Source organism: Dipteris shenzhenensis, chromosome 4 (genome assembly GCF_047967505.1).
Source record: "Dipteris shenzhenensis isolate YYH24624 ecotype China chromosome 4, Dip_SZ_1.0, whole genome shotgun sequence".
NCBI classification, from domain to species: Eukaryota; Viridiplantae; Streptophyta; class Polypodiopsida; order Gleicheniales; family Dipteridaceae; genus Dipteris; species Dipteris shenzhenensis.
In genome coordinates this window covers 36459504-36487154 of record NC_141599.1, presented here as the reverse complement: position 1 = coordinate 36487154, position 27651 = coordinate 36459504, and the positions used below count along the sequence as shown (strand labels likewise).

The following is a 27651-nucleotide window of genomic DNA, read 5'->3' as shown; positions in this document are numbered from 1 at the left end:
TCGTTTTAGTAAATATTGTATGCTCATTCCTTGCAAACAAACGGCCAGTGCTGAAGATGTAGCTCGTTTGTTTATCAAGTATTGATATCCCGTTGGAGGGTTGCCAAAGACCATCACATGTGACAGGGACTCCAAGTTTACGTCTAACTTTTGGTGCGCCTTGTTTGATAATTTTGGTACTAAGCTGCAGATGTCCAACGCTTTCCATCCGCAATCGAACGGCAAGATGGAAAAGTATAATGGTATGGAATTTGATATTTTGAAATCATAATGTCATGATGCTTAGGAAAAGTGGGAGCAGTTTCTTCCGCTTGTACATGCCATTCTAAACGATACCTATTCTTCGAGTATTGGTCGCACACCTTATGAAGTGGCGTTTGGACGGCGATTTACCTCACTTCTCACTTGGATGGTGTCTCCATCTCTTGAAGCCAACAAAACCACCGAATCCATGGAAGAGATTACGGAGTCCGTGAAAAGCCACATCGCCAAAGCTCAAGCATCGTATACACGCCAAGCTAATAAATCCAGACGAGATGTCCAGTATAAAGAGGGTCAATGGGTGTATTTACGCATTATCAAGCAACGATTGAAGCAAGTAGGCAAGCGATGCCCTAAGCTGTCCTTCAGGAGCTTCGGACCATTCCCTATTATTCAAAGATCAACGATGTCTCAAAGAAGTTATGCCTTCCAGACAGTTGGACTATGCACAACGTGTTCCATGTAGCTTGGTTGAAGCCATATTTTGGACCTCCTCTTTCAGAGATTTCCGACTAGCAAAAACCTGAAGTTCTTGATGAAGCCGAAGTTTTGCAACCAGAACAGATCCTTCTTCATAAATTCAAGCATGGGTCAGGACGCAGGATCCGGGAGTTTTACACCAAGTTCCGTGATTGAGGTACCCATGAAGCAGTGTGGTTGGACGAAGATTTTTTCCAAGAGTTTCCCCAGATATTGGCGGACTACTTGGAAGCAATGAACCTACTACCAAGTTAAGGAGGAGGGAATGTCATATGCACCCCTGCACTTGGGTGCAAGGTGACACACTGGCTACATCGAGAAGTGCATTATAGTTCTCAGATAGGAGATTTTGTCGTATGCAGTGACCCCTTTGTGAGCCCTTGTCCAGGGACAGTCAGGCACAAGCTACGTAGGTCAGTCTCTCAACCTTAGGTCAAGTCAGTAGTCAGTTAGTTCTTGTTTACTAGTACCCACTGGAGAACAGTAGGTTAAGTGTTTCCATATAGTTTAGGTCTTAGCCTAGGTTAGGAGTCCCTTTAGGGTCCCCAAAGGCTGGATAGGTAGGCAGGGAAGGCAGCCTGCAAAGGCTGCCCAAAAACTCCCCTGGCAAATGAGCCAGGGAGGGCTTTTTATAGGCTGGTTGTAGGCCAACCAGTCTGTAAAACAGACTGAGTCGGTCTGTTTACAGACTGAGTTGGTTTGTTTACAGACTGGGTTGGCTCAGTCCAGCCCTATAAAAGGGCCCCTTGGCTGCCCTGTTTTCTCATTCAGTTTGCTCCTGCCTTCAGTTCTCCTACAGCTCCACTTCAGCCTCCTGTGCAGCCCCTGAGATCCTCAGGTCTGGCTCCTGCCTTCAGTTCTCCTACAGCTCCACTTCAGCCTCCTGTGCAGCCCCTGAGATCCTCAGATCTGGCCCTGCTCTATGCCTCAGTCCCTTGGCCATCAGTTCAGCCTGATCTGAAGGTGACCACGGAGCACAACAGTTGAGGTTTGGACCAGCAAACGGGGAGAGGTTTGGACATTGTTTCCTCAGCTTTCTCAGCTCTCTTTTACAGTTTACACAGCTCACTCTCAGCTCTATATTTCCGACTTCTCAGTCAGTTTGCGACCGGCAAGGGCAAACCGTCATCCCCCCTTACTCTGAACTGGGTGGTCAATACCATGAACCAAAGTAAAAGACAATACGTTCATTTTTGGGGGACAACCCAAGGCAGAGTACCTCTCTTATTGACTCAATTTAGAGGGACAACTCAAGGCTGAGAACCTTTATGTGACTCAACACAAACACACATAGCATAGGGGCCTAGAAAGCCCAACCCTGGTCAAATGGATCATCATTGTCACGAGAGGGGCCGTGAACCTCTGTTGTAGCCTGTAGCTGCATGTATCTTCTGCGGGGGCTCTTCAGGTTTATCTGGTTCTTCAACCAGAAGATTGGCATGATGCTGCGCTTGTTCTTGTGCTTTCTTCTTGAAGCGATGGACTTTAATGTGTCCTTTCCTCATGCGGAACTTGCAAATAATGTTTTTGTTGGTCTTCCATTTGCTTGTGGAAGCAAATGCATGATCAACAGGAGAGGCAAGAGCGGCTTCCTTATTGCGACGATCCTTCTCAGTGAGGAGTGCCACCATATCATCAAACGTGGTAGTGGCAAGACGAAGGATTTCAAGAGTGTGCTCAAAGCGAGAAATTCCATGCATACTCTTCATATGGACAACGATCTTATCTTCATCATCAGGTACACTTTTCAAACTTGAGAGTTGTTGAACAAGAGATTGAAACCGGGCTAGATGATCACTCAACTCATCACTCTCTTCCATTTTCAGATAATAACATTTGAGCTTTAAAAAGACTTTAGAGTTGGTGATTTTATTACCAAAGAAAGTCTCGAGGCGACTCCAAATCTGATTAGCTGTTGACTTGAAATCTACATGATGGATGAGAGAGTCAGCTAAGCAAAGACCAATGAGGGCAATGGCCTTAGCATTCTGCTGCTTCCAAATCCTTTGGTGTTGTTGATCAAGTAACTCAACCTGGTCATCCTCAACAACATCCCAAACAACAGCAGCATTTTGGTTTGCCATGTGGGAAAACCTTCCCCCTTAAACTTCTCCACGAGGATAGAACTTGAAGACAAAGAGATCATGATTGAAAATAGCTTCGTGAGAGTGGACAGCAGCCTGAAATGGATAACCAGCAACTTGTGAATGACCTCGGAGGCTCCAAAATGCAATAGTAGCCTCCACGTGCGCAAGACAGCTGAAGAGGTGCTCATGTAAATAGTTGCAGCAGTTGGTCGAAGGCCTGAAGTACTCCAAAATGCATACACAGGTCTGAGATATGTAAGACGGTTGATGTAGGTCGCTAGGCGATAGCTCTAGGCGATAGCTGTAGATGCTCCAGATGCAAAGGCGGGTGTCGAAATCTGTAAAGCTGCTCAGCAAGGCACTCCGAATTGCTGCAGCAGATCACCAAGCTGAAAGTTGGCTGGTATTTGTATGCTGGAGCGCTGGAAATAGCTCGGAAGTGGCTCTGTTGAAAGCGGCTATGGAGCAGCAGCACATGAAACCCTAAATTCGGCGATAGAAGGCTTCAAAAAGACATGAAGAGTCCACATGTGTAGATGCCTCTTGCAGGATGTGCCGACCAGCAAGCAGGGAGGGAGAAAATATGCCGACCAGCTATCCGAGAGGCTGCCAAGGGCACTAAACAGATGCAAATAGCTGAAGGAAGTTGGCAGCTAGAGACTAGAAGAACCAAGTGAAAGGAGGAGACAACATTGGCAGAATTAGGGTTAGGGCTAGAGAGGATGATGTGGCAGCTATGGATGGTGGCTCTGATACCATGTTAGAAACATGGTGGGGAGAGAGAGAGAGAGAGAGAGAGAGAGAGAGAGAGAGTGTTAGGGTGTGAGGAAATAATGCTCAAATGAAGACATGAAGAAGGCTTTCATTCATTTATCAAGGATATCATGACAAGTGAAGTACAAGCCTTTATATAGGCTACACTCACACACTAGCACCTAGTGCATATGGGATAAGTCCCATGATGACATGTGGCACTCACACAAGACTCACACACATAGACTAGTACTAGATCACCTAGTACTACACACCAACACTTCACACCAACACACTCTTTGCCTATGATATCTCCAACAATTGCCTAGCTCTGCATGTCGCATAAGGTTCAAAGTCTTTGTTTATGATGATGCCAGGTGCTCTCCATCTCGTCTAGTCTTGATATGGAATGTATGCTGCGATGATGGTTAGAGACGAGTTTGTTGACTTGGATGAATCCGTCCTTACACAAAGGAAATGATCCCTGTGAAATGCCATCTTAGTGGAATGTGGTTGTGTCAGTGACAATGCACAATGATGAAAAGGCCCTCACTGGTAACCTTTGTTTGCTCCCGCAGTCAATGCCATACTCCGAACCCTATCTAGGTATTCGATCCTCTTTAATGAGATATTTGTAGGTAGAGGCCGTGCTGCCAGCACTGCATGTATGATAATATGTGGAGTGCACTTGTTCCCATGGACCATATGTGAGAGCATCATGATCTGCAGCACCGAAGTATGATATCATGGAGTGCACTTGTTTCCACGGATCATACATGAGAGCATCATGATCGATAGTCCCTTAAATGCAACCCAATCTGCCCACATGAGGTTTGTTCCCTAGATTGCTCCCGCTTATAGTGTTGCTAGTCTGAGTGGGCTTGAAAATACTCTCTTGCTCAGACGCTCTGCTCAGTTGTTCCAACTCCTTGTTCTGTTCCGCTTCCACCAGCTCACTCTTTCGCTCTAGTTCACAGTTGCAACTCATCCTTAGCTGCTCCACTGAGGCTTCCTCACTCTCCCCACCCTGAGTTTGAGCAGATCTCCCAGCTCAGCTCAGGGGTTAAAAAGAGGGGGGGGGGTGGGCTTTGGAATTTAGGCCAATATGGAACAAAAAAAGGGTCCCAGCTGACACCCCTGCTTGACTCTAGCTATGAGATTATCATTCTTCTGCCCTGCACCCACCACCTATGCTATGACCTATCAGAGACAGCACAACAAACTTGCAGTAGGACTATTTTCCACAACGGGGAGCTTACAGAAGTCAAGCTTTGGCTTGCCTCCTTGAAAAGGAAAATCCTTGTCATGGAAAATAATGGAAAACAGGTGGTAATGCAGAAATGTGATGCAGCAGGACATGCACCGCAATTTGTATCCATCCAAATCAAGTCCATGCAGCATGAAATTATAGGAGTGGTTGGCAATAGAATCAGTACATAGGGCGTGCATGGGGAGGTAAAGAACAAGAAACCAGGGTTTCCGATGCCCTCAATTACGCAGAGGGGGCTGTTGAGGGCTGGCATGCCGGAGATGGGTACACAGTAGAAAGCATTGACCTCGTCAAGCAAAAAAATCCCCTGATTGAATGGGGCTTAGAAGACACACGTTGTGTCCTCCAAAAAGGGGCACAAGCACAGGGCAAGATTCTCGAGCAAATTTATAAGCTGAAAGGTACCAGGATTTGGATCTTAGAGGAGCTCACCCCGACTCAGCGAAAGACAAAAGCAACAGATCTCGCTAAAGTTAAGAACGTTCGGAGAGGAGTGGTTTAAAGGACACAGATTTGATGATCTTTTTAATTCTTCAAATCAGAACTAGTATGTAGTCTTCATATCACTATATATGAAAGTTACATGTAGCTTGCATTATACTTGCTTGGCAAGATTGTTCTATAGCATCAAACTTCGAACAATACCTAGCTCATGTGTTGTAGAGTTACTTGAAAACTTGACAGTGGTAGCATCAAAGATGAGTATGGAATGCTTTTTTGTATCATTGATATCAATCAACGTTTGTGGGATAAATTGATTCATTCTAAGTTTGGGAGATGTAATTTTGGATAGATTTATTCGATCTATGACTATTGCAATTACTAATCCATGATTGTCGTGTGAAAAACCAGCTTTGGCGAAAGCGCAACAATTGCTATTAGACCCATCAGAAAGAGATTACGTTGTAGCACAAATTAATTTGGCAAGAGGTACTGATTTCTGTTTTGGAATGTTGTTTTTCAATCATCAGTCAAAGTTTTTGCATTTGCAAGACGCAGGAAAAAGAATCTATTATTTGCTTGGAGATCTCTGCATTAGGGGGAGTGGCCTCTGCACGCTCAACTTAAGTTCAATGCGAATTACTATGTTTTGAAATTGCTAGATTTGGTCAGTTTTTTTTAAATTTGCAAAAAACACAATAAAGACTCAACTGTGGCTTGGGAGATCTTTCTACAAGATGGAATGACCTTTGGGATGGTCAAAGTTTAATAGTGTTTGTCGGATTCCTTAATGGTTGCAGTCTTCATTAACCCCTTGCTAAGTCCCCACAACGAGCGTAGGAAAATACAATACTAAAGTGAACATAGGAGTGTCCACTTGCTACGGCATATCATTTGGTGAGACTCTATTAGAACTTACTAGAGCACCACCTACCACGTTTAAGCCTAGCATCCACTTTCCAATTATCCACTTAGGATTCTTAGTGCACCTAGTTAGTACTAACTATACAAAACTATCCTCAATAGGCACTAACAACCCTTTAGGCTACTTAAGCCCTTTATTAGGTCACTAAAGTATCATAACAAATGAGTACTTTCTTTATCTCCTAATTTCCTAGACCAAGACACCCATCTTATGGGCAATGCCATACCATAGTAGTATTGATGTAACATTTCCTGCCCATGAAGAAGTGTAAACGTCCACGGCAACAAATTTACAAAATCTCCTTTTGTGTTTGCTCACACTTTCCCAAGTAGCATTCTCTTCATTTCATTCTGAAACTGAGTAAAACTGAGCTCATTAACCATGGACATCCCCCTCAATGCATCAGCTACCACACAATACTTTCCTTTGTGATGCATATCAAAGTCTTGCATCAATTCAGCCCATATGGCTTTTAGCCTTCCAACTCAGGGTGATTCCACAACCACTTGATACTCTTTGGTCAAACATGATTTCAAACTTACAAGGGCACCATACAAGTGGTGCCTCCATGTTTGAAAGCATGGATCATCATACAGTGGTGCCTCCATGTTTCAAAGCATGGATCATAGCATAGAGTTCTTTCTCATATGTTGAATAAATTTTATGAGATGGGTCTAGTTTCTTGCTTTCAAAAGTCATTGGTCATCCACCTTGGACCAATGTGACTTCCATAGCTCTATTAGTTACATCAACTTCAAGTATGAAATGTTCATTTGGATCAACTCCGTAAAACTGGGGCAATTGATATTAATTGTTTAATAATAATAACTCAATCTTTTCCAATCCAGGCAAAGGTACTTCCCTTTCCTTTTAGCCGACTTGCGACTGGCATTGCAATCATAGCACAATTCTTGACAACTCTTTGATAAAAACTTGAGAGACTAGGGAGTATCGGTAGCCTTTCTAGAGTAGTCAGACTAGGCCACTCTAAAATGGCTTTAATTTTCTCTGGATCTATACGTATCCTTCTTTAGAAATAAATGACCCATGTGCTTGACTTTCTTACAAAAGTGGTCACACTTAGACTATTTGGCATACAACTTTTTCTATGAAATCTATATATGATGGCATAAACCCATCTTTTTAAAAACTAAAAGGAGTTGGCCAAGGGGAATTGCTGGGTTTGAATTTGTTCTTTTGTAACATACTTAGACATGTAGCTCCTTCTCTTCCATTTTGCTTAAAGGGTACACTTTGAAAATAGGAGCAGCTTCTTTTTTTTCCCCCAAAGAAAGGAACCTTCTATTAATGCTTGAAAGATTTCAGACAAGACAGCCCCAAAGGTGTTGAGTATGGAAAAAACCGGAAAAGAATGAAAGAAAAACCGGCATGTTCCAGAGAAACCCAGCTCACTACTCTGGTACTGGGGCTAACAGCCAAGTGGGGGGACTATACAACGAGTGAATCCCTCGCGGAGTGAAGATGTAGAAAACTCCTGCAAGCCAAGCCTTGCAGAAACGAGCACGCCTCTTGATAGTCGCCGTGGAGCTTGGAGCTCCACGCTCCCAGGTGGATCGTAGAGTGTAAATGATATCTTACCAGATGGCAACTAGGGTGGAATTGAGTGCTTGTCCATCACGAGACTGCAACGAGCCACCCAAATGTTCCACGCCGTGATGCTGGCTTCAAACGCTGTCCTCCCTAGGAAAAACCATCCCCCAGTATAGTCTCTCTGAAGACTCTACATACTCGTCATGATCCTGAGAGCTCTCATCCAAATCCTCGCTGCGCTATAGGAGCTCCACAAGCAGTGCGGGATAGTCTCCAGGAGACCATCGGAGCAGCAATGGCACTGTCCTTCCACTCACATCTGCTCCAACCACGGTCCGATGGGCAAGCCTCCGTGGGCGGCTAGCCAGAAGAAGTAGGATATCTTCCTCGGCCGCAAATTGGACCATAACTACGTCCAAAACCTGAAGCAAACATCCCGGGGTACTCTCTGGGTCACCCAATGCCTCTCCCTCGAGGGGGTCCACCTCGACGTGTCCATATGAAGCGTGCATGTGATGTAGGAAAAGAAGGGCACCTTTTCCACCTACTCGGCTAGGCCCCCTGGAAGGCCAGAACCACTCTCTTGGATCCATTGGACCTCCCTCAAGGATCTACCCTCCCACAGCCAAAGGCGCCATCTAGGGGCATCCTACTTTGAGATACTGGGAGGGTCAATGTGCCACTCCTTCCCCAAACGTCCCACCACTCTGATCATCTGCCAGTGAATCCCATCAAAACTCCCATCCATCTCAGGGTCTCTCCTAGCGAGTCATTGAAGTAGGCCTCCAGCTCCTACACGGAAGAAGTCGGAGTGCATGCTGCCTCGCTGCATCAACATCCTCAAGGGGACACCAGCATGAGAGAATTGCCCCAACCATCTGTTGTCTCTCCATGTGCGAAGTCCCTCCCACCAGGACTCAAGAATGGCTAAGTCAATCTCACTCATCCGCTACCTTGCCCCTCACAGATGCGCTAGGTCGTTGAGCCTCGCCTCTGCCTCCATGGGTAATCTGCTCCATTGGTCAAAAGACCCGGCTGGACCATTGTCCCAGTGTGCCTAACCAATGTGAGTACGCTTTCCGAGCATACACCCCTCCTGATCTCTGATCTCTAGGTGCCACATAACGGGCTGGCGCTCAAACTCCTCTCTGCATCTAGGCGGAGCACGAATGAGACCCCCTACTAGTCTTTGCTAGACCTTGTGGAGGCTCCTCATCAAGGGGGAACCCTTCCCTGTAAGGGGGTCTTCTGAGAAGATCCATCTATGTGAAGGTTGCCACTGTCCCCCTGTGTGTGGGGTGTTTCTTAGAAGCCCTCGTTGTAAGAGGAGCTTCCAAGGCTCTGCACCTGGGGTGAGGCCGCGAACAACCAGCTTGCCCAAGAGGGCTCTGCTCTGCATCTCCGGATCAATGATACCCAAGCCTCCAAGTGCCTGTGGCATGATCACCGTCTACCAAGCTACCCGGGCTCTAGTGTTCCTCGTGTCGTCTGAACCTGCCCAAAGGAAGTCTTGAACCAACCGTTGGAGCTACCCAATGCATCCTCTGTGAAAGCACCAGCAAGAGGTGATATACTAGGCCGTGGCAAGGAGGACTTGGTTTGCCACTAAGGCGCGACATGCTAGAGAGAGTTTGGCTGAGCTCTAGTATAGAAGCTTACGCCGAACACTCTCAAGGACCGGGGCGATCTGTTGCTTTGTTGTAATGTCAATACCAACCTGGCATCGGAGGTATCTCGCTGTTTGACCCCACGGTATCCATCTGAAGTCAAAGTCACTCTCCCACTCATGAATCTCCTGTGTCTCCTCAAAGCATGTGAAGAAACCTATGGATTTTGTCCAATTGATCCGTGCATCCAAGGCCTCACAATAGATAGCCAAGGTGCCTCTGACTCTCTCCAAACTCACTGTGGTGCCCTGGACATACAAGGCCGTGTCATCTACAAACTTTGAGTCAAGCAACTCCTCTTGTCTGATTGGGAGCCTCAACCCCGTGAGGACCGCCACCTGTGATCTCAAGTAATAGCCCAAAGCCTCTGCCACAAAGAAGAAGAGGAAGGGAGCAAGTGGGCAGCCGTGGCGGACCGAGCGAGAGAGAGGAAAGGCCTCGCCCGTATGCCCTATGATAAGCATGTGACTAGAGCTCCCCGCATACAGCGTAGAAACTCCTGTGACCCATTTGTGTGAGAAACCCAATCTCCTCATAGTACCCTCCAGGAAGGACCACTCCACCTTGTCGTAGGCATTCTCAAAATCCAAGAGAAGGACGGTCAGCGGCTGTGACTCCTCCCTAGACCAATCCACTGCCTCCGAGAACGTGAAGATGTTGTCCAGGATGCTATGCTCCTGGACGAACCCGGTCTGTGTGTCATGGATGATGTCGGTAAGATGGGGCCGTAACCGAAAGCTCAAGACCTTGGCGAGGATCTTGTATGTAGTATCAAGTAGAGTGATCGGTCTCCACTGTCGAATGTTTGACCTATCACCCCCTTTCGGGATCAAACAAATCCACCCCCTGCTCAAGGACTGAGGGAGGGAGCTTGTGTCAAAAAGCTAATCGGAAAGGGTGGAGATAATCTCCCAGAAGTTCCGGAAGAAGGCCGGAGTCAAGCCATCCTTGCCTGGACACTTTTGGGTCGGGAGAGCCTTGAGGGCTTCCTAGAGCTCCTCATCTGTGAAAGGCTCTGTTGGGGTAAAGGCACATTGCCACCCCTTTATTAAAGATATGACACCTATGACTGTCTTAAGACAGTCATAGGGGGAAAACCTAATCCTAATAAAACCTATGAGTTTGTGGTGTGGCTCATCACTTCACACCCGCACATTTGGAGTCTTCTCTCTCTCTCACTCTCTCCCTCTTGTACTTCTCCCACTCACCTTCCCCCTTCAACTGGTATCAGAGCCTACCCCTCCCTCTCCACCCTAGCCTACCCACCCCCTCGACCTCTACCTAGCCTCTGCAAGGGCAGGCAGTGCAGCAAGGGCCAGCGGGACAGCAAGGGCAGCGCACCGTACTGCCCACGCGGGTGAGCAGCTGGTCTGCGAGCAGAGTAAGGCGGCGCGGGACGGCGCGGGACAGTGGCAGCGCGCAGGTGCACTCGCGCAGGTGCACTGCGCAAGCAGTGTGGGCAACGAGGCAACGCGCAGGCGCGCCCGCAGGCAGCGCGGGGCAGCCGGCCTTCGCTGCAGCAGCAGCAGCGCAGCAGCTAGCTGCTGCTAGCTGCGTGTGCGCAACATTTTGCGCACTGTACAGCTACTGTACGGACGTACGGCCGTCCGTACCGCCGTACGGTAGCCGTACAGGCGTCAGTACAGTACGGACGACGCCGTACTGTTTCCTTGGAAACTGCGACAGGGAGGCGTTCTTTTTTTTAGGGAGCAGCGTCAGGCATCTAGGCACGCAGGCCTAGGTGGCATTCGAGGAGGAAGAAGAAGAAAATCTCGATTTTCTTCAAAAGTACAGCAGGTACAGCGAGGAGATTTGGTTTTTTACCCGAGGTGCATTGCATTGCATGAAGTACAGCAAGTACTTTCTCAGTTATTTCCCTTCTGCGTGGAGGACTTGTGCACAGATATCGGGATTTATGCATCTGACAGAGGATATATGCTTTTACTGGGTTTGAATCTCAGTTTACGGGTGAGCAGATCATAGGGCTTTTGCCCGGCAGTTGATGCTTTGTATGCCTTGAGGTAGTGTGGTGCCAGAGTGCACACATTTGTCTCGATTTCCGCAGTGTGGAGGTGACCTTTTCTTGCAGGTCACATTTCTTGTGCAACACTCAGAGAACCTCAGTTGAGCCACGCTTGGCCAGGGCGCATCGAGTTTACTCGGTCCCTAACTGTCCATCGTTGACAGTGCTCAAAAGGTTCCTCATTGAGTGTTTGTACGTTGGGATCTGTGTATGTCATTTCTACACAGGGCAGTATTTGCATTACACTGTTAGTTGATTTTGTCAGAGAGATTTGCACATTGTATGCCTTATCCCTCATTGTTGAGGTTGTTTTCACTTGGTACAAGTGTCAGGTCAAGGGGCTTTTGCCCAGATTTTGCTTGAGAGCACTTGGGTTACTGTCTGAGACCCTCAGATGCCTTTTATCCCCTTGGAAGAAGGGTGATTGCTTGGGATTTGTCCCATTTTCTGTTGCAGGTTTGTGATAGGCTGAAGTGTCTGGAGCCTCTTTTTCAGTGAACAAAACAGTGTATGCCAAGTGGTTTATGCATATTAAATCAGTGCAATACCTCATCTGAGGTGGGAGAAGTGATCAGGACAGCATTGTTTTTTTTTTTTTTTTTGTGCCTTGTCAGCTGATGATGCACTGTTAAAGCACTTGTGGAGCAGCTGCAGCATTCTGAAATTACTATTTTTTATGCCTATTTGAGCACGGTACAGTGTGTCAGAAGGTATAGTAACTGGAGAGAAATTTTCTGTTTTGCTGCAGATTTTCTGACAGTAAAAAACGGCACTATTGTGAGTGCTCCTGGCTCTTGATAGAGCAGGTTTTTTTTGAGAAATCAGAATTTTATTCAGTCTTTCTTGACTTACAGGGAGTCAGGTACTTTCCTTATCTGATATGGCATCAGGGGGAAGTGAATCATCAATTTTGAACATAAAGAAGTTGGAAGGGGCACACAATTATGCATTATGGGCAGAACAGTGTTTGAATGTACTTCTGCTTAAGAAGATTTCTAAGCCCATAAGGGTGAAGGGTGTCAAGCCATCTGGGATGTCAGATGATGAATGGGAGGAGCTAGATCTGTCCGCGAGGGCTGCTATCATGCTTACTCTCAGTGATTCTCTTGTGTACAATGTTCAGGCTGAAAAGACCTCTTATGGTGTATGGCAGAGGCTAGCAGAGTTGTATGCCCAAAAGAGTTCAGCCAGTAAGGTGTATTGGTTGAAGAAGCTGGTTGATCTTCACATGAAGGAAGGTACAGCTATGACCTCACACTTGAGTGAGTTCAATTACACAGCTGATTGCACAGGGGTTGAACCTTGATGAGGAGTTCAAGGCTACTTTCTTGTTGTGTACCCTCCCTGAGAGTTGGGACACTTTCAAGACCACCCTGTCTAATTCGAATGTCACTCTTATGTATGCTGATGTAGAGAGCTCTCTCCTTATGGAGGAGATGAGCAGGAAGAATAATGCGAGCAGCAAGTCTTCAAATGCCTTGCAGGTACGGGATAGAGGCAGGACTCAGCAGAAGGGGAGATCTGCTAGTAAGTCCAAATCCCGCAGTCAGTCCCGTGGCAAAAAGGATATTGAATGCTTTTATTGTGGCAAGAAGGGACATGTGAAGTCTAAGTGCTTCAAGTTCATACGGGATCAAAAAGCCAAGAAGGCTGAAATAAAGGATGCAGGCAGTGGAAGCAAAGGCAAAGGCAAGGCCAAGGCAGATGACTTGGATGCAGTGAATGTTGCAGCAGAGGATAGTGACAGTGACATACATGAGGTATTATGCTCTTCTGCTGTAATTGCACATACCTTGGTTATTGATGGCCATGACATGCACACCTGGCTCTTGGATTCAGGTGCTTCTTTTCATGTTACTCCTCATAGGGAGTGGTTTACTTCCTACACAGGTACTCATGGAGTTGTTCATCTTGGGAACAACTATGCATGTCAGATTGCAGGGATTGGCAGTATACAGATAGTATTCCCTGATGGATGGTCATTTATGCTTGATGGTGTTCGCCATGTGCCGCAAATCAAGAAAAATCTGATTAGCACTGGCTTGTTGGATGACACTGGTTACCACACCACATTTGGGGATTCCAAATGGGTGATTACTGATGGCCAGGGTGTAGTGGCTGAGGGTTTTAAGAGTGATACCTTGTACCCTCTTTATGTTTCCAGTGCGGGTAATCATGTTGTTGCCATAACCGAGCTGCCAAAGGTTTCATTGTGGCATAGCCGGTTGGGACACATGTCTGTTAAAGGAATGCAAGAACTGTCACGTTTGGGTTATCTGCCGTCTCTTTCTTTTTCAGATTTGCCTACTTGTGATCATTGCATATTTGGCAAGCATTCTGTGACTCCTCATAAGAGGAGAACTCCCCAAAATAGAGCACCGCTTGATCTAGTGCACACTGATTTGTGTGAGATGCCACAGTTATCACTAGGGGGTGCAAAGTATTTCATTACTTTTATTGATGATGCCACATGCAGAGTGTTGGTCTATTTCTTGAAGCATAAAAGCGATGCCTTAGCTTCTTTCAAGAAGTTTGTCGCTCAGGTTGAGAATCGGACAGGTCGCAGGCTGAAATGCCTCAGATCCGATAATGGGGGTGAGTATGTGTCACATGCTTTTGTGCAGTTTTGCGAAGCTAAGGGCATCAAACAGGAACTCATAGCCCCTCATAATGCATCTCAAAATGGTGTAAGTGAGCGAATGAATCGAACTATTCAGGAGAAGGTTTGATGTATGTTGTCTTATGCTGCATTGCCCCATGGCTTTTGGGCAGAAGCCGTGCAAACAGCAGTTCACATTATTAACAGGTCGCCAAACAAGGCTTTGGAGTTGAAAGTGCCAGAGGAGGTGTGGTCTGGCAAGCCACCCTCATATAAGCACTTACGTGTATTTGGCTGCGAGTGCTTTGCTCATGTACGCAAAGAACTGCGCACCAAACTGGAGCCAAAGTCTTTCAGATGCATCTTCATGGGTTATGGTGACGAAGGTGAAATGGGGTACAGGTTATGGGATCCCGTTAAACGGAAGATTATACGCAGCAATGATGTCATCTTTAAAGAGGATAGTGTACACAAGGAACCCGTGCAACCTGTGGAATACAGGAGGGTTATTTATGATGATGTTGGACAGCAAAGAATGCCCTTTTATATGCAGCAGCAGGCTGCTGCAGATAACCCTGTTCAAGAGGGTATACAGGCTGGAAATCAGCCAGATAATTTTGCCAATGATGCACCACTGGATATGCCAGCAGATGGGGCTGTAGAACAGCCAGATATGGTGGTACAGCCACCCGTCATGCATGACGAACAGGCTGGACAGCAGCCTAATCCGGAACATTTTGTTAGGAGGAGCACCCGTGTACAACGGCCTCTTGACAGGTTTGTTCCAGGAGCCAACAATGTGGCTGATTTTATCATGCTGACAGATTGTGGTGAGCCTTCCAGCTTCAAGGAAGCTATGGGAAGAACAGAGAAAAGGAAGTGGGAGAAAGCCATGCAGTCTGAAATGGGCTCTCTACTTCAAAATGATACATGGGACTTGGTGCAGCTGCCAGCAGGCAGAAAGGTTTTGCCATGCAAGTGGGTTTACAAAGTCAAAGTGGATTCAAATGCTTTACCGAGGTATAAAGCCAGATTGGTTGCCAAGGGATTTAAGCAGGAGAAAGGTATTGACTTTGATGAGATCTTTTCCCTTGTAGTCAAGATGACTACTTTGAGAGCAGTGTTAGCTCTTGTTGCTCATGAGGACATGGATTTATGTCAGATGGATGTGAAGACTGCTTTTCTTCACGGAAATCTCCATGATGAGATCTATATGAGTCAGCCAGAGGGATATGCTGTTAAAGGGAAAGAGCAGCTTGTGTGTAAGCTCAAGAGGAGCTTGTATGGACTCAAGCAGGCACCAAGAGAATGGTACAAGAAGTTTGATGCCTTCATGCAGTCCCAAGGGTATCATAGGTGTGAAACCGATCATTGCTTGTACACCAAACGGGCAAAGGATGGCAGTTTGATGCTACTCATTCTATATGTGGATGACATGCTGATTGCCAGTAAATCTCAGCATGAGATTAGTGCTTTAAAGAAACAACTGCATAAGTCTTTTGACATGAAAGACTTGGGTGATGCCAACCATATTCTTGGCATGCGGATTACTCGTGACAGGTCCAAGGGACTTTTGTTTCTGTCACAGAAGGAGTACATTGACAAAGTACTGCAGAGGTTTAAAATGGAGGGGGGGAAGTCTATTAGTACCCCGTTGCCTCCACATTTAAAACTGAGCAGTAAGGACAGCCCCAGATCAGATGATGATAAGGCTGAAATGGCCAAAGTTCCGTATGCATCTGCAGTTGGTTCTTTGATGTATGCCATGGTTGCCACTCGTCCGGATATTGCTTTTGCGGTGGGAGTCATCAGCAGGTATATGGCAAATCCAGGCAAGCGGCTCTGGGAAGCAGTGAAAGGTGTCTTGAGGTATCTCAAGGGTACCAAAGACTTGTGCATATGCTATGGTAGGCAGCATGCATTGGTGCATGGTTTTACAGATTCAGACTATGCAGGGAATGCAAATAACCGGAAATCCACTACCGGTTATATTTTCACATTTGCAGGAGGTGCTATATCATGGGTGTCTCGGTTGTAGAAATGCGTTGCACTGTCAACTACTGAAGCTGAATATGTTGCAGCCACTGAGGCTTGCAAGGAAGCAATATGGCTTACTCGGCTGGTGGGAGATTTGGGCATTACAGGAGATATGCCAGTTTTGCATTGTGATAGTCAGAGTGCTATCATGTTGGCAAAGAATCCGGTCTTTCATCAGAAGACCAAGCACATAGAAGTGAAATATCATTTCATCAGGGAGGTACTGGAAGACAAGCGACTTGAGCTTGTGAAAGTGCATACTGATGATAATCCTGCAGATTTGCTCACTAAGAGCTTGCCTACAGAGCGGTTTGCACATTGCTGCCACATCATGGGATTAGGATGAGACCACTCTTATTTTATGGTCTTGTATACAGTAACTGTATATTGCTGTAATTTTTATTCGTTTCTCCCCTTTAGGCACATTGGCCTTTAGGTGGGAGGTTGTTGGGGTAAAGGCACATTGCCACCCCTTTATTAAAGATATGACACCTATGACTGTCTTAAGACAGTCATAGGGGGAAAACCTAATCCTAATAAAACCTATGAGTTTGTGGTGTGGCTCATCACTTCACACCCGCACATTTGGAGTCTTCTCTCTCTCACTCTCTCCCTCTTGTACTTCTCTCACATTCCTTCTCCCTTCAGGCTCCTCCAGTTTGTTGCATAAATCCTACGAGACTACTGTCGGAACGTGATCCCAAACTACCTCTTGGGCCACAAGACCAGTTGGGGTCATCCTCTCTGTCTGAAAGAGCTGGCTGTAAAACCTTGTGGTGAGGTCTAATATCTCCTGTGGGTGAGTGTGCATGATGCCTTGCGAATCGAGAAGACGCTGCAGTTGTGTGCCTGCCGATCGGGGCCCAGTGGTCTGAAAAAATTGCTTCATCATCCTATCCCCCCGTTGCACCCACCGGAGGAGTGATAGGTGAACTCAGCCCGCCAAATCTCGGTGTCCTAAAGCTCAAGGTGAATGCTCTCGAACTTGTCACTAAGCCACTGAGAACCTGGGTCCTGCTCCTTGAGCCGCTCTATGGAGGCGAGGTCCCTCCTCAAAGCTCGCTCCCGCTCCTGAAGTGTCCTCTTCCACCTAATGGCATGAGCCTGCAACTCCTCACTGCTCCTCTGAATCGCATCGGCCACCCACGCAGCCTAGCCCTTGCACGGTATCATCTCTAAATGATCCCAAATCCCTGCCATGACCTGTTGGATCTCCTCGTCCTGCAAGAGGTCCTCTAGAATGCGGACCCCCTTCTAGGGGAGACCTCGACGGGGCTGATCTAGGTGAAGTACTACTGGAGAGTGGTCTGACATCGTGGTACCTGCCAGAATCCCAGTTGAGCCGCCTTTATGCGGTGCCTAGTCCCCAACATAGAAATGGTCTAGTCTCTCAAGCAGTCCATCATGTCTCCTCTGTCCGAAGGAGAAGAGGAGGCTGCCAGGTGTCCTGCTGAAATCTGGCTCTCTCCAGGGGTCTTTGTCACTGATCATGAAAATGAACTGCTCCCAGGTGCTACGCTTTGCTGCTGGCATCTCAGAGAAGGAGGCGCTGCCCTGCTCGTCTTCCCCAAACGTTGTTGAAGTCCCCTCCAACAATCTAGGAGTCTACATCCGGAAGACACTCTCATAGCCTCCTCCAAAAGGCCGGGCGGTGTTGTCTGCACGTTGGGGCATACACGTTCAGGATCCCAATCCTGGACTCTCCCATGTGAACTCCCATCTAAACTGCTCGTCCTGGGAAGAGCTCGCCCTGATCATAGAACTCTGGAGCCAAAGTCTGTGAGACTAAGATGCAGACCCCTCTGCTCCGTCCTACCTCGGGGGACCACTCCTCTGGACCTCTCCTTGGGAGGAGGTGGTGTCGTCGTCTGATGTCTAATGCTGAAAACATGTGCTCCTGAATCAAAAAGATGTCCACTGTTCGCCCTACCACTGCCCTCTACAACTCCTGCCGGGGTATGAGATACTGGAGCTGGCTACGAGCATGGTTTTGGAGCCCGTGCACGTTCCAACTCACTATGGTCCAACTCATGAGGACGAGGGTGCCAAGAACAAGGCTCTCCTGTGGGTGGGTGCCTGTTCCAAAAAGACTGCCTTAAGTGACTTTGTTGGGGGTTTGGAGGGCGAATAGTCCGTGTCTGTGCGACGACGTACTCGGCTCAATACCGATCTTCCGTGCCCACTTCATCATGAAGAAGACTTCCACCCGAATGGCTTCGCACGCTTCTGGAGGGGCCAATAGTATGCCTGCTCCACCTTTGCCTCCAGCTGCAATCTGATAACTCTTACCGCCAAACCATACATCGGCTCCTCGCGCGTGAAGCTCAGCTGAAAGTTCACCTCCGCACCATGGGCGTGCCAAAGGTCCAATCCCTGTGGCCCCATCCACTCGTCCATCATGCGTGAAATCTGATCACCCATAATAGCATCAAACACCTCTAGGGACCATTTCTCCAACCCTGTGGAGGAAAACTGGAATCTCCAAACGGAGATCCCATTGCACTGATCAAACCCCCTTTCTGGGGCTGCAGGACCATGAGCGTTACCTCTAGTGGTAGAGGATACGAGTTTGGAATCTCTAGATAGTTTTAGGGTCCTAACCTCTAGAAGTCCCGCGGTAAGGGATGCCCAGGCCGGAGGTTGGAAGCTGCTGACTGGGTGGACGAGCCCCATCCCTCTAGGTCCCTCCTCGGATGGACCGTCTGCTACGATGAGGAAGCAGAAGGGGGCATTGTCTTACCCTTGCCTGCTGGCAAGGGTGTCAAGGCGGGAGAACCTGCTGCGGAGGTGGAGAGGGAGGTGGCGGGGGAGGTAAGGGGGCGGGGGGCGAGAGTGATCATAGCAAGAGGGGTGGGGGGGGGAGGGGAGGGGGCGGGGGGAACCTTGGAGGGGGGGGGGGGAAGTGGAAAGGAAGAGGGGGAGGGATCTGGAGGGGGAGGGGAAGAAGGTGGGGTAAGGACAACCGTAGATCCCCTACTGATCAATCTCGCCAGGGCTTTGGATCCGCTCCTCCAAAGTCGCTGTCGAGCTAGCGTCTGTGGCTTTTGCCATCGCCACCTTTGGAGCTCCAGGGGCTCGCCGCTGATGCAAGGGTGAGTGCAGAGGCTGAACCTCCAAAACGGGAGGATCATCTGGCTGTGCGGTGGCCCTTTCCGCTGGGGGAGATGGCTCCTGCAAAGGGGGCGGGGGGAACCTTGGAGGGGGGGGGGGAAGTGGAAAGGAAGAGGGGGAGGGATCTGGAGGGGGAGGGGAAGGAGGTGGGGTAAGGACAACCGTAGATCCCCTACTGATCAATCTCGCCAGGGCTTTGGATCCGCTCCTCCAAAGTCGCTGTCGAGCTAGCGTCTGTGGCTTTTGCCATCGCCACCTTTGGAGCTCCAGGGGCTCGCCGCTGATGCAAGGGTGAGTGCAGAGGCTGAACCTCCAAAACGGGAGGATCATCTGGCTGTGCGGTGGCCCTTTCCGCTGGGGGAGATGGCTCCTGCTGTTTCTTCTCCGGGGCCTCTCGGTCAACCCTGTCCCTCTCTCAACGTTTGTCCTCTGTCTGCGGTGCTTGTGGGCCTATTTTTTCTTTTTAACTTGAGTCCAGTCCCCTTCGGAGGGGGTAACCCAGGGGGTTTGAGACTCCTGTTGCTCCTACCTGAGAGCGTGTTGGGCTCGGGCCTGTTGGCTCTGTCTGCTTTGCAAGGGTGGGGGGGGAGGCGCTCGGCCATGGCCACGGGGGAAATCTTTGGCTAAGTGGTCCATCAGTCTGCAACGGAGACACTGGCCTTGTAACCCAGAAATCTCCACTTGTTGGCGAAGTGTACCCCCTTCGAGGGTCTCTAGAAGAATCAACTCTGGGTTCTCAACTACTAGTCTGATCCTGGGGACCCTGTCATCTGCTACCACTGCTGTAGCTGAATCTGGCGGAGACTTGAGCATGGTGCCAAATGCCCGACCAATGGAGGGGAGAATGGCTCTGTACTCCTTTGGGAGCCCTGGGAAGCGAAGCGTAACCGGGAAGCGGGGAACATGGTGTGTCGTGTCCATGTCCTCCACTATAAAGCCATGGTACCAAGTAAAGAGGTACACCAAATGCGGGCCAAGGAGGATGGGGCTCTGCTCCACAAGTGTCATGGGAGCTTAGCTGGATGAGGAAGACGCCTCTTCCATAGATGGTGACCTCTTGAATGTGGTCGCCCTCTAGTGCCAAGCTCGCCTGATAGGAGCAGCTTCTTGTACTAAGTCTATCTTATGAATTGAACCATTTTACATTTTAAAAAACCTAATGTGATGGATCAACTATCCATGTTTTTGGAAGATGATGGAGTTATTCAAATAACTTGTTTGTAGGGTATGGCCCAACCCATAGAGCCATTCTCTACCCAAGACATCAGCCCTATAAAGCTGCATAATTTGAAAGTAATGTAGTTTATAGTCCAACTCGTAGAGCCATTCTCTACATAGGACTAAGGTGATCCTATCAAGGTGCATAATTCAAAAATTAATAGTACTTGTATTCCCTTGAATTTTCAAATTTACATTATTAACCATAGTGTCTCAGCCCTTCTTGTCTCAACCCCTTGCCAAGGAGACTTATGCAATGTATACTTCTTAAGGAGTGAGTGGTTCAAAAAGTCACGGGTGGCATATCATCCACCTTAACTCTTACCCTCTTCCTATTAAGCCCATCATGCATCCCAACTAGATCGTGGGCGCCAAAAGTGGATTGCCACATTGAGGAATTGACAAAACTTGATGGGCTTGCATCATTGGTTGCTTACCCTTATCAAAGGGATTTTTATTACCTTGAGACTGATTGGGAAAATTTATGGGTACCATGATCTTTACTTGGACACTTCAAACATAGGCTATCTTTCACGGCCTTCCGATATTGATCATCAGGAGGTAACAAAAAACTCTTTTATTTGTAGAGTCCTTTGAACTCTTTGGGGAACTGAGGCTTTAAAGTTGGCCTGTCTTTCTAAAGAAACATGTCAGGTTGACCAGATTGAAAGTTAGTTTGAATAGGGGCTTTAGATTCGGCTACAGAATGGCCTATTCTAAAGATTTCTACGTACTGTGACCTTATATTTCACTTTAAGGCCGCGTATAAAATCTCTTGGCTTGTGAAACTCGGTGAGGTTTCATGGTACTTGGCAATATTTTGATTTTAATGAGGGATTTCCCATACAAATGAAATCCCAGGATGTTTCTTGTTCATTCTGTGTGGAAGGAATTCACTAAGAAAGAATTTTAACCTAGTACTAGAAAGCCGCTTACTATCATGCAAGTTCAGACACCAGGTAGAGTTTTTGTTGCCCAAAGTTAGACTTTCTTTAGGAACTTGCAGTCGAAGATGGGCAGATTTCATGAAGCCTATGAAATCTTGCATTTATGGAGAAAGTATAAAGAGTTTTTTAAATTCCTATCTTTCTCCTCTCCATTGTTTTTTGATTCCTTATAAGCATTATTGCGACACTTAGAATAGAACTGTTCTCAGCATGATGCATCGCTGGGGACATTATTAGGTGCAGATGATGCTAGAGTCATTTTCTGGATGTCCAATCTAGCTTGAGCTTCAAAACATTTCTTAAGTAACGAAGTTAAAGTACAAACTGTGTCACCGAGATATATTTTATTTTCTAGAGACGTAGCTTTGAGCACAAGCTTCCGTAATTCACAATAGGGAATACCGTCATTTTGCTCATGTTCCCCTTGCAAAGGTGTCGAGCTATGGCCTTGAGATGTGTAAGCCCCCATATGAGGATGACGAGGGTTCAGTGGGACTTGGTTAGGGTGGAGAGTTACCTAGAGCATGTGCCCGCTGTACGGCCTGCTGTATGGCCTGAAGTACGGGCTGGTGTACCTGTGAAAAGAGTGCGCAGGACAGTTGGATGCAGGTCGGTATAGCTGGAGTTAGCTCAAGTTTTACAGAACTAGGTTGGCCTGGATCTGGTTGGCTGATTCTACAGACCAGGTCCTCCTGGTCAGGAGGGTTGGCTGCCTATAAAAGGGTGAAGCCCTTCACTGAAGACTTGCAGGAGCAGAGGAGAACCAGCCTACTTTGCCCTCTCCCCTCAGATTTGCGCAGCCTCTTCTCTGGCTGTCTTTTGCCAAGCAGTTGCTGGATGTTTGTAGCTCCTCTTGGAGCAGTTTTCCACTTTCGTGGTTGGCATAAATCTGAGCATTGTTTGACGTGTTTGTGCTGCTTATCTTTCTGTTCTTTTATACTTTGTGGTTCAGAATTCATTCTTCCTCTGGAAGTGTTTGGAGTGAGTCATCTAGGAGAGGAGAGTGCAACTCTCCATTATATAAGCTAGGGTAGAGCATTGAATCTCCAACATAACCTGTCTCTTTACAGGTGACCCCTCTTCTGGTCCTCTCTAATTACCTCCAAGCGATTTGTAGGGCTTAGAACCACATTACCACATAAACAATTGAGGAGGTACATATTAATGGCGTGAAGTTGTAAAAGTTTTGTAGATGGTAGGGTAGGTCAAATCTTTTCTCCGGATTACTTACTCTAGCATGATCTAAGTGTCGTAGCCCTTAGGTTTCACTAGTTGACTCATCTCCTATCATTAAGGTTGCCTAATCATTTATGCATATTGCTTTGGCATAGATTCCTTATGCCCAGGCACATAAATGCTTCATAGTGTTGACTTCCTTGATGATGAAATGTATATCTTCCACTGATTGTGGTAGTTTGAGTAGCTATAAGAATCTTAAAGATGTTCGTTATAATTTTGAGTTAATGCCGCGTACTTATGGATGGAGTCTCCCAAATGATGATAGCTTTGAGAAATGGCGAAATTGCTAGATTTTCAAAGGCAATAAGGCAAGGTGTATTTTTAAGGGGATTATTGAGCCATTTCTTTATCTTCATGCTTAAAGGCTTAAACACTTTGGAGAAGGAAGCCCATGTTGAAGATCTCATGCTATAATATCTTGTATGATAGCAACTTTTAAGCTACTATATCTGAGTTTTAAATTTATCTCAAATTTATTATTCCTTTGTTAATTTTAGCTGGAGATATTCTATGATCATGTGTCTACCTTAATAGAATATCAAGAAGCCAATTTCTTTATGAATCACCCAAAAAACTTTGCGGTCACTAACTTCTATTTTCTTTTTAGTTTTCTCCCCTCTTAAGCAAACTAGTTTTTTCTATTATCGCCTTTTAGGACAACTAGTTAAGGGTGTGTCAGTTCCATCATAGTAAAAAAAGCACCGTACTAAGATGATGTTTTGAGTATTATCGGGTCAGATTAGTATCAACAAATGACAGTCAATATGGATTCTTTTATAGCTGCTAATGTACCATGGATGATGATGTTTGAGTCTGATAGTGCTCTTAATCAAAGGCAGTGCATATGAGCAGTCATGCTCTCTTGTTTGTTTTATATGGGTCTTTTGGTGGCTGGTACACGTGTTGTATGCTCACGTATCATCTACTCATTATTGCTCTTAATGGACTCTTTTGTAGATGAATTAAGAGCTGAGAGAAAGAAGCAATTAAAGAAAGACAATGCCTCTAAAATCAGGTCCTTAGTCAATGAGGTAACATGCTGCTTCTTATGCAAATTGCATACTTCAAAGTACTGTGTATGTAATCATTCATGTTGAATTTTTAAAAACCTATGCATATGAGCTGCTTCCAAATGCATGCAAAAGCTAAAGGTTTGTCTTTTGGGTAAGTTTTCCTATATAATTGTAGGTCACTACATTGTGGATTTTACCTTTTTTATTTGTCTTGAGGCAATATTGAAGAGGCATATACCAGTATCTTATTTTTAATACTTTGGTGCTCATACACTTGTTTGCATGTATAATGTGTTTATGTATTCGTGGCAAAGCAATTAAGACACTCTTTATGCATCCATACACAACTTGTGCACAAGCACAAGCACTTGTGTATGGGCATCATAAAAAGGCATGGAGAAGAGATGAATATTAGAGGTAGTCGCAACTACACCCACGGACCACAGTTCTCCTCACTAGCGGGCACCTAGACAAGCTTGAGTTGCTTGGTGTAGGCAACATAGTAACAAATAGGGTTAGTCCAGGTCATATGCCTAAAGATTAGGATCTTTGGCTTTGTTAGAAACCTTAGGGTCGTTTTACGTACGTTGAAAATTGTTAGGTTTTAATATTTTAGTGCCTACCTTTGCAAATGTGCCGCCATATAGACGTATGGCACACTTCTCTCATGCGGCACTCTGTTCGTCGAATTGCGGCGCCTTGCTACATGCCATGCATCCACCTGCAACGTACCTTTTTTGTTTTATAAAAAAGAACTTTTTATTAATGCTTCAAAAAACAACCATACAATATACAAAGAGAAACTGGCTGTCAGAAAAGAAACCAGTCTGTTTCTAGAGAATCCAGCTCACTACACAGGGAATCACTGGTACATGAGCTAATAGCTAGGGTTGTGGTCTATTCATCCAGCAAATACCTTGCCCGAGAAAATGTAAGAAAGGCCTGCAGGCCAAGCCTTGCAAAAACACTCCTCTTGTGGGCCTCGAGTGTGTAGTCCCGTGCTCGCAGATGGTGCGTAAGATAAAAATGATATCCAAATGACAACAAGATAAGCCGTTGGGGAAACCTACTGGTCACCTATCACCAGAACTGCAACAAGAGAAGCCGTTGGGGAAACCTACTGGTCACCTATCACCAGAACTGCAACGAGCAACACAGATATTCCAGGAAGTGATGCTGGACATTGTCTCCCAGACACTATCCTTTGGTGAGGGAAGGGGTGCTGTCGAGAGGGGGGTGACGCCTCATACGTCTCTATCTTGGTAACTTGCTGCCCCTGAATCTTGTGAGTTGGGGAAGAGGGATCAATCGAGAAGGCATGACCCCCTCTGTCAGCCATGCAACCATGCGCCTTGTAGAATGCCTCTGCATCCCATGTGTGCTGGCCACACTCCGGAGTGCCCCCATCTAGATCCTTTTCATTGCTGGGCAACCCCACAGACATTGCGGAATCGTCTCCAATACTCTGTCTACACAGCAGGGGCAATCCGCATCTACCCTCATCTGCTCTAGCCAGGGTCCAATGGGTAAGCCCTTGTGCACCACTATCCGAAAGAAGTATGAGATCTTTGGTGGTGTGTGACTTGTGAGAGGTGTGACCAAAAGCTGAAATGATATGTATGGGTGCGTGCTAGTCTACCCGTTGGTGCTCTCTCGACGGAGTGCAGGTAGCTGCCTTTAGACGAAGCAATCTATTGATGCGGGTCGTGTACGAGAAAAAGGGCACCTCCTTGAGCTCATTCGAGTGTCCTACGTGACCACTTTCTCGGATCTCACTATACCTAAGAGCTGCCCCTCCAAGAGCCAAAGTCGCTAGCACGCCTTGCTGGCTTGCCGTTGGAATGGGGTCGATGGTCCAATTCTTGCGTAGGCGGCCCACTATAGCCCTCTTGCAAGAACAATATCCCATAGTCCTCTGCGTCTTGTACTGTCTTTGGCTGGAGGAGATATTCAGGCTTTGTAAGACTTGCAGCAGAAGGATCCAAGGGACTATCGACTGAATTAGATTGAGAGGTGCCTCGGTCCCGGAGAAGTGCCTATACTAGTGAGGCGTGTCCACGACACTACGCATGTCCCTGCCACCAAGACTTCGCTACATGAATACCTACCCCTTGCAGATGAGAGGACGCTTGTCCACGTGCCTCTGCCTCCTTAGGCCTCCTTAGCGCATGTCCCAAAAGACCTAGTTGGGCCACAATCCCATAAGGCCCAACCGATGTAATCTACACTCCCACCTCCTTCCTGCTACTTGCTCCCTACTCTCTCTCACCCGCTTACTCTCTCTCTCTCTCTCTCTCTCTCTCTCTCTCTCTCGGAAGACTTTTGGAAGGCCTTTCGACACTGTCCCGTGATCCCGCATGATTAGGAGACTACAGGATATGCAGATTCCAGAGGTTCTGATCTGGGGAGTGGTGAGCCTATAGGAGTCCATCAGAGGGAGAGTTTGTGTCCAGGAGGCCTATCAGACTGGGTTGAGAGCACGATCGGAGTAAAGCAGGGATGCCGTCTCTCATCGACTCTCTTCAGGCTCTACATTGATGAGATTGAATCTTTCATAGACTGCCTAGGAGGCGAGGGAGCACCACTAGCAGACTTGATGATATAGATTCTACTATACACGGATGGCATAGTCCTGTCATCTTCGGCAGAGGGACTACAGAGACATCTAGATGCCCTAGAGCTATTCTGCAGAGAGAGAGACCTGATGGTTAACCTTGGGAAGACCAAGGTCATGATCTTCAACACCTCTTACACAATGCTTCGCCGACATAGATTTACATACCTGAGTCAGCCAATGGAGATTGTGCAATCCTACACATGCTTGGGTGCAGTTTTCAGAAGGCCAATTTTCACGATGACCCACGCAGCCAGAGCATGACTCACACGAGGGCATGGTGCCTTGGCCTGACTAGAGCGATAGTGCTTCCAGGCGCACTTCCAGGATCCACCGATGAAGTGTTGGCTTTTCGACACTCTAGTGAGGCTGCCATGTATGCGGCACCTTTTTGGGGGTGTGATATTTCAGCAACAGAATGGAAGAGATTTGAGCGGCTACAGGTGATTATGGGCTCTAGGATGATTCGGAGTAAGCCCTCGGTCCCCCATCAGATAGTACAGGTAGAGTTTGCTATGACCCCTCTCCAGGTTGATGTTATTTTTCAGACAGTGACTTTCCTCCTCGGAGTTTGGGACCTACCTTGCGAGAGACTTCCGAGGTTGGCACTAGAGTCCTCCATACGACTAGCAAAGAGTGGGGTAGGTACAGCATGGTTTGCACACATCATCGCATGGTTTGCCGTCACAACATTCAGATGGATTGGCTTTCCCTGTTTCAGTATAGCATGGATACACGGCGCGAGTCGATCCCACGGGATCAGATTAACTGCATCATACGGTTAGATCTCCTCCAGCTCCACACATCTCGCACTTGGAGGGGGGACCAAGAGTTCCCCACCAAGACCCAGCTCTACTATGACCACTTTTTGAGAGTATCGGAAGATGGGCTCATCATGAGACCTCAGTATCTCGAGGACAGAGGAGTCTCATACGCACTGAGGATTGCTGTCGGACAGATGTGGGTCTCGTCCCATCAGCTGAGGATCGAGACAGGGACAACTGCACGCATACCCAGAGAGAAGTGGACTTGCAGGTTGTGCACGATGGGGGTGGTTGAGACAGAGGAGCACTTTCTATGTGTCTACTCAGTCTACTATGAGATCCGAGGGCGCTACCATTGCCTTTTTCAGGAGGGGTACGGCTTTGGCCCACTCTCACGACTGCTCCACTTCCAGGACCGGGTCTGTATTGGGCTCTGCCTGATGGAGATGCGATGACATAGGGAGACACTACTACGATATAATAGAGAGCAGGAGGATGGGACCACCACACCACATGGTACCGAGGTAGACCGAGCGTAGAGATAGGTCACGGATTTCTATGCATTTGACTCAGTCCCAGGGCACTCTGGGATAGAGGAGGAGGAGCTAGCCGACATGAGAGATATATGGATTAGTGGAGAGAGCCGACACA

General features: G+C 47.2%; 1 protein-coding gene across 3 annotated transcripts in view; it reads left to right on the top strand.

Moving 5' to 3' along the window:
* The window catches only part of LOC147902788 (Chaperone DnaJ-domain superfamily protein), a 91102-nt gene that overhangs the window by 42288 nt on the left and 21163 nt on the right, over nucleotides 1-27651 (top strand). For all 3 annotated transcript variants that reach the window (XM_087373209.1, XM_087373207.1, XM_087373206.1), the window contains exons 4-5: nucleotides 5704-5781; nucleotides 23567-23640. In XM_087373209.1, the coding sequence (XP_087229335.1) occupies nucleotides 5704-5781; nucleotides 23567-23640 (152 nt within the window). The remainder of the gene's footprint in view (nucleotides 1-5703; nucleotides 5782-23566; nucleotides 23641-27651) is intronic.